At 45.3% G+C, this 9,660-nt stretch overlaps 1 protein-coding gene across 1 annotated transcript in view; it reads right to left on the bottom strand.

The window, feature by feature from the left end:
• Positions 1–217: 217 nt before the first annotated feature.
• SHPK (sedoheptulokinase) overlaps positions 218–9,660 on the bottom strand; it is a gene marked incomplete at its 3' end in the record, with an annotated part of 29,958 nt that continues 20,515 nt past the window's right edge. Inside the window, exons 5-7 of the mRNA XM_080712301.1 lie at positions 9,099–9,274; positions 6,962–7,162; positions 218–630 (exon numbers count right to left, since the gene is read on the bottom strand). Coding sequence (XP_080568427.1) covers positions 218–630; positions 6,962–7,162; positions 9,099–9,274 — 790 coding nt within the window. The remainder of the gene's footprint in view (positions 631–6,961; positions 7,163–9,098; positions 9,275–9,660) is intronic.

The raw sequence follows: 9,660 nt of genomic DNA, 5'->3' as shown, positions 1-9,660 counted from the left end.
ATGTGGGTCTCTTTCAAAAGGCACTGGTCTGGTTGGTGACTCCTAGCCGTATTATTAGAGTATACCTAGGCCCTAAAGGTAAGTTCTTGGTAAGTTGGTACCTCAAGATGAAGCATAGCTGCTGACAAAACTGTCAGGAAAAGAATGGCCCAGACATGGTATTGGGAATCTTCATTGGGTAAAATTCACAGTGATTCTTTAACCAAAGATTTGATGACTATGATTCATTCTGGTTGAGGTTTCTCTGGAGCATGACCAGAGCTGCCCCAATGGCTGCATCCACATCCTGCCCAAAGGACACTGGCAAAGGGAAGGCCTGCTGCACTTCCTGCCTCAGCACCTCATTCCTGGCCAGCGCACTCCCGCTCCCCATCACCCGCCTCACACCCCACTCTTTGAGCTGCTGGAATGGAAGCATGGAGTGCAGGTTTTGAATGATGCCTCTACACAGGGCCCGAGTCACGTGCCCCAGGGAGAGATCAGAGGAGGAGATTCTGGTCACTGAGGCAAGCTGGTCTGGAAGGTGCCTCTCCCCCAGTACTGTTGGGGTAATAGTTAAGCAGGTGTCTCTCTGCTGTGCAGCTGCCTGGATCATGCAGGAATACACAGTGGATTCTTCAACTTCCAGGCCTGCCAGAAACAGAAGATCTATGTGAGCTCAGTCGGCCCTGATGAGACTGTATAAGTTCCCAGGAGCAAGAATGGTCTACTTGTTGCTCCTCCTCACTGCAGCTGGAAGCTTCTGGGCTCAGGAACTCACGCAGTCTAGCCAGCGAGACTCCACCCTGGATCCCAGCCAGCTGTCCCACTGCCATCCCAACCAAACTTCAGGGAAATAGCTTATCAGTGCTGCTGTGAGACCTAACCCTAACCTCAGCATCATAGCACATCTGGGACCCTTGACCCCAAGGGAGCCAAATGCATTCACTGATTGCTAAGTATCATCAAAGCTGCTATTGGAATATCTGAAATGCAACCAGCATCACCAGGCAAATTCACCCAAGAACTTCCAGTGATCAGATAATTTGTACATGACATATACAAAGAGATAACATAGTCAGGTGTGGCGGCACATGCCTGTAATCCCTGTATTTGGTGACTGAGACAGGAGGATCAGTTTCAAGGCCAGCCTCAGCAATGTAGCAAAACTCTCAGCAACTTAGCAAGGCCCTGTTTCAAAATAAACAATAAAAGGGCTGAGACAGGAGGATCATAGGTTTGAGATCAGTTTTAACACCTTAGTGAGACTCTCAACAACCTAGTGAGATCCTGTTTCAAAACAAAAACTAAAAAAGGCTGGGGGTGTTGCTCAGAGGTAGAATGCCCCTGGGTTCAATCCCCAGTACCAGAGAAAAAATAAAATAATAAAAAATGAAAAGCTCAGAGGTAGAATGTCCCTCGGTTTAATCTCCAGGAGAGAGAGAGAGGTGGGGGGAGGGAATGAATGGGAATGAATGAACAAGAACACACATAACTGCCTCATGTTATCAAGAACATGAAGAAAATCAAGTGAGAAAATACAACTCTACCATGGGCTCTTAACACCAAGACACTGGTGCATATCTCTAATCTGAGAACAGTATCCCAGCTCATCATTTGAAGAGCAAGCAGGCCTCCTATACTGGCACCTCCTGGGAATGAGGGTGACAGCAAAGAGTGGTTCATGACTTCAGGCTGAAAAAATAAGGCCCTGGCAGCTGTGCTCAGTCCCATCCCAGGCCACATGCAGTGGAGGCAGCAGCAGGGTCGAAACTTGGGATTCTACAAGGCTGAGATCCCAAGTTCCCATGCTGATCGGTCTGGGCCACCATCATAATATGCAGGGGGCACAGGGAAAAGTGGTGTGCTGGCCATCAGGTGGCTGCTTAGAATCAAACCAGAGTCTTGGTCAGATTTTCCTGCCCACTATTCTAGCTCTGCAATATAAAATAATAAAAATAACAAAAGGGATAGATATTTAGCCTCAATACACTTTGATCTCAGGATCACTTTGGGGACTGTGGTGTAGCTCAGTGGTAAAGCACTTGCCTAGCATACACAAGGCCCCAGAACCACAAAAAAAGAAAAAAAAATCACTTTTGATTTCTAACTTACATTAACTGAGGGAAAGCAAATCTGCCTTTGATGAAAATAAAGTTATCCAGACTGAGGCAACCACCTGAGCAGTCTGAAAGCACTATTAGCCTCACCCCAGACATTCTGCTGCAATTGGTCTGGGCTGTTAGAATTTTTAAACACTCCCTAGGTGGTTCTAAAATACAGACAGGTCTGAAAGCCACCGGCCTAGATCTGTAGGCGCTCCTCAAAAGTAAATGTGCAAATGAACCACTCAAGAGATCATATTAGATTCAGCCTCTGACTCAGCATGCCTGGAGTAGACCCTGAGCATTTGTTAAAAGCTTCTCCAGAAAGTGGGTGCTGCTGTCCCTTACTAAAAACAACACTTATCAAAGAACACTGGCATCAGAGTCACAAAAAATGTCCCCTCAGCCTCTGCCCCCCTCCAGGCTAAGTAAATCAGCATTTTGGGGTATGAGACAAGAATGCCAATATTGGTTTGGTTTTTTGTGGTGTGTGTGTGTGTGTGTGTGTGTGTGTGTGTGTGTGTGTGTGCGTGCGTGTGTGTATGTTTGAGGATTAAACCTAGAGGAATTCTACTTCCAAGCTACACCCCCAGCCTGACTGTATTTCCTTATTTGGAAAACAGGGTCTCATTAGTTTTCTGAGAATCTCACTAAGTTGCTGAGGCTGGCTTTGAACCTGTGATCCTCCTGTCTCAGCCTCCCAAGTACTGGGATTATAAGCATGCACCATCATGCCCAGCCTGCCAATATTGTTTTAAAACTTTACAATGATTTCCAGCATGCAGCAGTGCTGAGAACCACTGACCTAGAGAGTCAGAGTGGAGTCACATCATCAGAACATAAATATCACTAAATATATCAGCAACTTTCTTATTCTTTTCTTTTGCATTTCTCCTTCTAGTAGTGCCAAGGATTAAACCCAGGCCCTGGTATGCTAAGCACACACTTTACCACTGAGCTACATCCCTAGTCTCAAATTTCTTCTCTTTCTTTGCTTTGCTTTAATTTTTTAATGAAAATACTCAAGGACAAAAAGCACAAGAGAGTAAACAAGGAATGAAAGATTCTGATCCATATTTGGAAGACGAGCAGCAAAAGCTGATTGTGGAAACAGAGATGGGGAGCTAAGAACCTGGGAGTCTTCAAAAAGATACTTATGAGACAAAGCTAGTTCCCTTTCCATGGGAAGTGAAACCTGGAAGTCCCAAGATATTTCAGAAGGCAAAGGTACGCCAGGGCTCAAAGGAAAAACCTGTGAGTCCTTCTGCACCCAACTGCTAGTGCTGCCAGTTTCGCATGTTGGGAGGCCTTTATGCCAAAAAAATCCTTCTTGGCCCCCATCTCCAGAAGATAAGGATTTCAGGCCCTGGCTCCAGATGTTCTACACACTACTGGTCTCACCCCGTCCCATTCTCCCCAAGAAGGCACAAGAGCCAAGTGCTTTATAACCCTCACAGTTGGATTTCTGGGGGGTGCACTAGCCAAATCCCCTAAAACTCATCAGAGACCAGCACATTGGCTTCCATACTCTGTTTCAGCTAAAATCTGGTCCACAAATCAAAACAAAGACTGGAGTTTCTATAAAGCACACAGAGAAGCCATTAAGAGTTACAGTGACAACCTGTCAGAGCCAGGACTGGAGTGGAAATGGTGGGGCTATTTTTTTTTTTATTATCTTCCTAGATTCTTGGTTTTTTTTTTTTTTTTTCCGGTACTGGGGATGGAACCCAGGGGCATTCTACCTCCAAGCTACACTCCAGCCCTAGTTTTTATTCTTTATTTTGAAACAGGGTCTCACCAAGTTGCAGAGGGCCTCACTAAGTAGCTGAGGCTGTCCATGAACCCCGATCCTCCTGTCTCAGCCTCCCAAGTACTGGGATTACAAGCACACGCCACCATGCCTGGCTTATTCTTGGGTGGTTTTTTTTTTTTTTTTTTTTTTGGTTGGTTGGTTGGTTGGTTTTTTTGTTTGTTTTTTTTTTTTTTTTTTTTTTTGGTGGTACTGGGGTTCCTGGAAACCCTTTTACTTCCAGGCTACACTCCCAGACCTATTTTTATATTTTTATTTGGAAACAGGGTCTCTTAAGCCAGCGCACTGGCTTCGAAACTGCACAATCCTCCTGTCTCCACCTCCCAAGCGGGGATTACAAGCTATTGCCACCATGCCCGGTGCTATTTTTGGGCTTTTAAAAACCATATTCTTGGGCTCAGTGGTAAAACTCTTGCTTAGCATGTGAAAGGCCCTGGGTTTGATCCCCAGCACAACAAAAATAAAAATAAAAGTCATGTTCTTAGTGAATAACCAAGTAAGGTGTGTAAGCATATAAATCTGTAGGACTGAGTCATTGAAGGACAACTGCTGGGTTAAAAAACATCAGAGAAATTTCATAAAAGGCTAAGTTACATAAAAATACTAATCTTCAAAGTGCTCCATATTTCATCAAAATAAGAATCATGAGTATGCAAAGATCTTAACAGAAAAATAAAATATTACCACCTCTTTAAGGGGTAACTCATTAGGTGCTGTACCAATTTATATTACCACAAAAGCCATGAGATATGATATTTCCATGCCCAGGAAACTTAGTGTGCCTGTAACTTCTAAAAGTGCAGGTACAGAATGTAAAACCTCCAGGTTAAAAGGAAAAGAGGGGAGAAGAGGAGACAAGCCAATGGAAGAGAGGGTGGCTAAGCACTCCATACCACACACACCAGATCCTGAAACAAGAAAAGGGCATTAGCGGGGAAAGTGGTAAAACAAATGAAGTTTAGAGTTTAGTTTTTTGTATTCAAGTCATGTGATTATATTTAATAAAAATTCAGAAAAAAGTTTTAAGGAAAGGTTAAAATATATACAAGGTTTTCTTCCTCACTGGGAAATACTCAGGGCTTGGGGTGCACCTCCATAATTGTAGAGATGTTAACAAAGGTTAAGTTACATAATTGTAGAAATTTCATAAAAGGGTAAATCACATAAAAATCCAAACTGAGAGGGGGTGTTGGAGAGGGAGAAGATGGGAGCACACAACGAATGCTGTGTGCATGCATGTATGTGTCGCTCTGAACCTCACTAGGATGTATAATTACAATATACCAATAAAAAAACAAACTATCAAGGCACTCCCTGGTTTATACAAACTAGAGTCAGGAATATACAAAAAGACTTACAGAGAAATAAGGGAAAGGTTACCAACTCTTCCAGGGATAATAAAGAGTATTCCCTGCTGACAAGTCAATGAACACCTGATAGATCAAATCCAGTTGGATTTGATCTAGATAAAGGGTTTGCCTGGGGTTCTGGTGATATAGATTCTGGAACTTGCAAACCTTTTCTCAGCTCCTTCATTAAGCATTGTGGAGAGGGCCCCCAGCTGGGGGCAGAATTCCCTCTGAGGTCCTGACGTGCCTGGCCTGCCTGAAAATGTAACAGGAACTCAGAGAGGCTGCCTTTGCTAAGAGCAAATTCTGCTGAGGCTGCAGAGGAGAGAGGAGTAAGTGACAGCAGGTGAAGCTGGACTGCTGCCTTCACTCTGTATTTGACTCCAGGTCCATGTGTGTCCACGTGCTAATTATTTAAGGAGTGTTCATCTAAAAACTGGTAGTACAAGGTTTATTATTCCTAAATTTACCTAACCTTATCTCCTTCCCCTCCAAGACTGAGGCGAGATTTGTAGCAATCTTGCTTCGGGCCCTGGAGTGGCACCTAGCAGTCTTCAGTTGTACTGCACCTTCCAAAAACAGCAGGAGCAATCCTCTTTGGGTAAAGAGGGCCCTCCAGCACCACAGGTCTGATGTATGAATGTCAGGCATCTTTCACAGCCCCCTCAAGTGAAAAGGACTTCTCTGGAGCCACCTCAAAGAACCAGAACTGAGAGAACGATCAGCCAGACCACAGCTTGACCAAGACTGCTTTAATTATGCATGTCTCTCACCCCGTCCCAGTTCTTCCCCAATTTAAACCTAAATCTTCTGTCAAACATCCAGAAACAGGGCTAAGATGCTGGATCTCACTTCGATTTCCCAATATGGCCAGACTGATTAAAATTCTTTTCCTGCTTCTCACTACCTTTTCTGTTAGGTGTTTGGGGCAAGTGTTTGGATCTGGTTTGCTGGGACCCTGGAGTCAGGCCTCTGGCCTAGAACTCTATAACTGATTGAGTCCACAACACCATCTGCACAGCCAGGAGGATCTTCCTAACACTCCCCGCACCTCACTTGGTTCCTATGTTGGAAATTTTCTGCAGTTACCTGATTCTGAGCCTCTCCAGGTGACTATCACATCTGATGGCCATGATTTCCCTAGACCTGGACTGCTGACCAAAAATGTCATTTCTGCCTTAAGTGCTTGCAAAGTAGACCTCCTGTGGAAGAAGAAAATTACAGGTACCACTGTTCAGGCAGAGTAGAGGATGACCTGATTGATGCACTTTCCCCTGGGAATACGAGAAGGGAGCAGGAGGGTTTCAGGGTCTTCAGCCCTCCAGGAAAGTGAAACAGGAACTACTCAAACAACTATGAGGATTTTATGATGTTGTCAAATACTAGGAATGCTTTTGCTCACACATGTTTGCTTGTTCTATTTCAGCTATTTGAAGTCTTGAAGAGGAAATCTTCCATGCAAGGGACTTTGGGGCAGAGAAAGTAAGTCACTAGGGCCATATTCCCCAGTCAAGGTGAGGGCAAAGGTGCCCCCACACCTGCAGCAAAGAAGAGAGTAGGAAATGGCAGCTCAGAGAAGAAAGGAAAGGAAGCTGGAAGGAATACGCTGGACCTAGTCTCACACTTGAACCTGGACACTGACCCCCTACACTAAGCTCTGAGACACTGCCACACAGAAAGGACAAGCAGAACACACCACTGCATGGGCCATGCCTTACCTAGATCTGCCATCCACTGAACCAGCATGTGGACAAACGTGGCCAGCACATTGCCACCGTTGAGGGAAGCTGCCACCCCCAGGTAGGTCCCGTCGAAGTACGGGAAGTAGGCGACTGGGGCTGCAGGGTCCGGAGTCTGCGCTGGCTGGAATCCTGAAGGCATGGAGGCTGCCAGCTGAACTGAGGTGCTGATGTTGAGAACTGAGGACCAAAGAGAGAGTAGAGTTTGTCCTATGGGGCTAACTTAGGGGTCACAGGTCATGCCAGAGCAGTGGGGGAGTATGGTAGTTTTAAAAATATGGTCACAGATTCTTAGCTACTCCTGCTTTCTAGAGGTAGATCTTGATTCCCCCTCCCTCAATCTGACCTAGAGTCTTAACAAGTTAAGACAAAGAGGAGTGATGTGGGTGACTTCTGGAACTTGTATGTTTTTAGGAACCAAACTAACTGAGGTCAGCATTTAATTCCTCTTCCCTCTAGAGAGTTAGAAGCAATGAGAGCAAGACAAGGCTCAGAAAACCAATAACACAGTCAGACATGGTAATGCCTGTCATCCCAGTACTTGGCAGGCTGAGACATGAGGACTGCAGGTTTGAGGCCAGCCTCAGCAACCTTAGAGAGACCTGTTTCAAAATAAAAAATTAAAACAGGCTGGGGTTTAGCTTGAAGGTAAAATGACCCTAGTTCAATACCCAGTACCCCCAAAAAAAAGAAGGAGGAGGAGAAGGAAGAAGAAAGAGAGAAGAAAGGAAGGGAGAGAGGGAGGAGGAGGAAGAGGTAGAGGAGGTGTGTGGAGGAGAGAAAGAAAATAACCTGTACTTTTTGCTACCATGACTATAAGCCCAAAACAACAATGTCCTCCACTCGAGCCCTTAGATAAGGGGGTCCCCTAGTGAGGGGATCCAACCTGCATTGCCCACTGAACACAGGCTGATGCCCCAAGCTGGAAACAGTGACTCTGGCCACCTTAGTGGAAAGAAGGCCTTGATAGGGTTTAAGTGTCCCTACCAAAACTCATGTTGGAATTTAATCCCCATTAAGAGATATTATGAAGAGGGACCAGGTAGGGGCTTACAAGGTAATTGGATCATGAGGGCTCTGCTCTTATGAATTAATCCACTCATGGATTAATGGACTAATAGGTTTTATTATAAAAGGGAGCTCATTGTGCTAGTTGACTCTGTCTCCCCATGTGATACCCTCTACCATGCCATGACTCAGCGAGAAGGGCCCTGCCAGATGTGGCTCCTCAACTATGAACCTCCCAGCCTCTAGAATCCATAAGCTGAATAAATATCTGTTTGTTTGTTTATTTATTGCTATAATGGGGATTTAGCCTAGAGCCTCACATATGCTAGACAAGCACTCTGCCACTGAGCTATATCCTCAGCCTTTTTTTTTTTCTTCTTTTTTTTTTGCAGAACTAGGGATGGAACCCAGGGGAATTCTACCTCTGAGCTATACCCCCAGCCCTATTTCTTTTTCTTTATTTGAAAACAGGGTCTCACTGATTTGCAAAGGGCCTCACTGAGTAGCTGAGGCTGTCTGTGAACCATGAGCCTCCTGTCTCAGCCTTCCAAATGCTGGGATTACAAGTGTGTGCCACCACACCCAGCTCCTCAGCCTCTTTTTAATTTTTACTTAAAGATAGAGACTCATTAAATTGCAGAGGCTGGCCTTGAACCTGAAATCCTCCTGTCTCAGTCTCCCAAGCATTAGATACCCTGCTCAAAGTTAAAAAAAAAAAGTTGGGGGTATAACTCAGAGACGAAATACCCCTTGGTTAACTCTCCAGTATTAAATAAAAAGATAAAAGAAAAGGGGGAAGGGAAAGGAGAAAGGGGGTGGGAAGAAGGAGGAGGAGAGGGAGAGAGGAAGAAGCCAACTAAGAGAGCCACATCCCTTGCCTATCCTTAGAAGGTAAGCACAGATGGTCAGTCTGAAACAGAACTTGCCTGCTGGCCTGTAAGCTCCCCAAGCAAAGGGATCCAGCTGCAGGATGAGGATGGTTTTTATCTTTCAGGACAATGAGGATGCTAAGGCTGCTGAGTTAAGTAAACCTCTCAGGCCCTTGCACAGAGCTGGTGCTTAGAAGGCACCAGTGTAAGTCTTAAGAAAGAACAAAAGGAAAACATACCTGCATCGGTCCTTTGGCCCATACAGGAGTAGACAGAGGCCTGTAAATCACCCATGGCCACACCCACCTGCGTCCCCTTTGGAATTTCAAGCCACAGGTGGGACGTCCTTCCTGCCACGCTGCCTGGCTCAGCGATGTCGGGCAGCAGGTGGACAGGAAAGCCCGAGGCTCTCAGTCTGCAACACAAAGGCGGACACTTGCATTTATCTGGTGCTTGGTTTTCTGGGTTTTGTTGTTGTTTCCAGGAGACTTAGCAAGGGAAAGTGCTATAGGTCACACACAGGAGAGGGGAAGACGGAATCTGGTATTGCCACAGACTGTCTCTTTGGCTTTTTTTAAGACCATGAACTTGGTTTTTTGTAAATAGGGAACGAAAGCTTAGGATTCACCTAAGGAACAACACAACCAGTTTAAACAGCAGCCACCAAAAAAGATGAGATACGAGTCACATTTCATAAGCATCCTGGCCCCTTGTGTTTGGAGAAAACAAATACTCTGGAAAGGGAGCGGGCCAGGAATCCAATGCAGTTAGAGTTGGTTAGCATGGACCATACCAAAGTTA

This window comes from Muscardinus avellanarius (assembly GCF_963383645.1).
Source record: "Muscardinus avellanarius genome assembly, chromosome: 16".
In the NCBI taxonomy this organism is placed as follows: Eukaryota; Metazoa; Chordata; class Mammalia; order Rodentia; family Gliridae; genus Muscardinus; species Muscardinus avellanarius.
The sequence above is the reverse complement of the archived record's forward strand: the minus strand, read 5'-3'. Positions and strand labels throughout refer to the sequence as shown.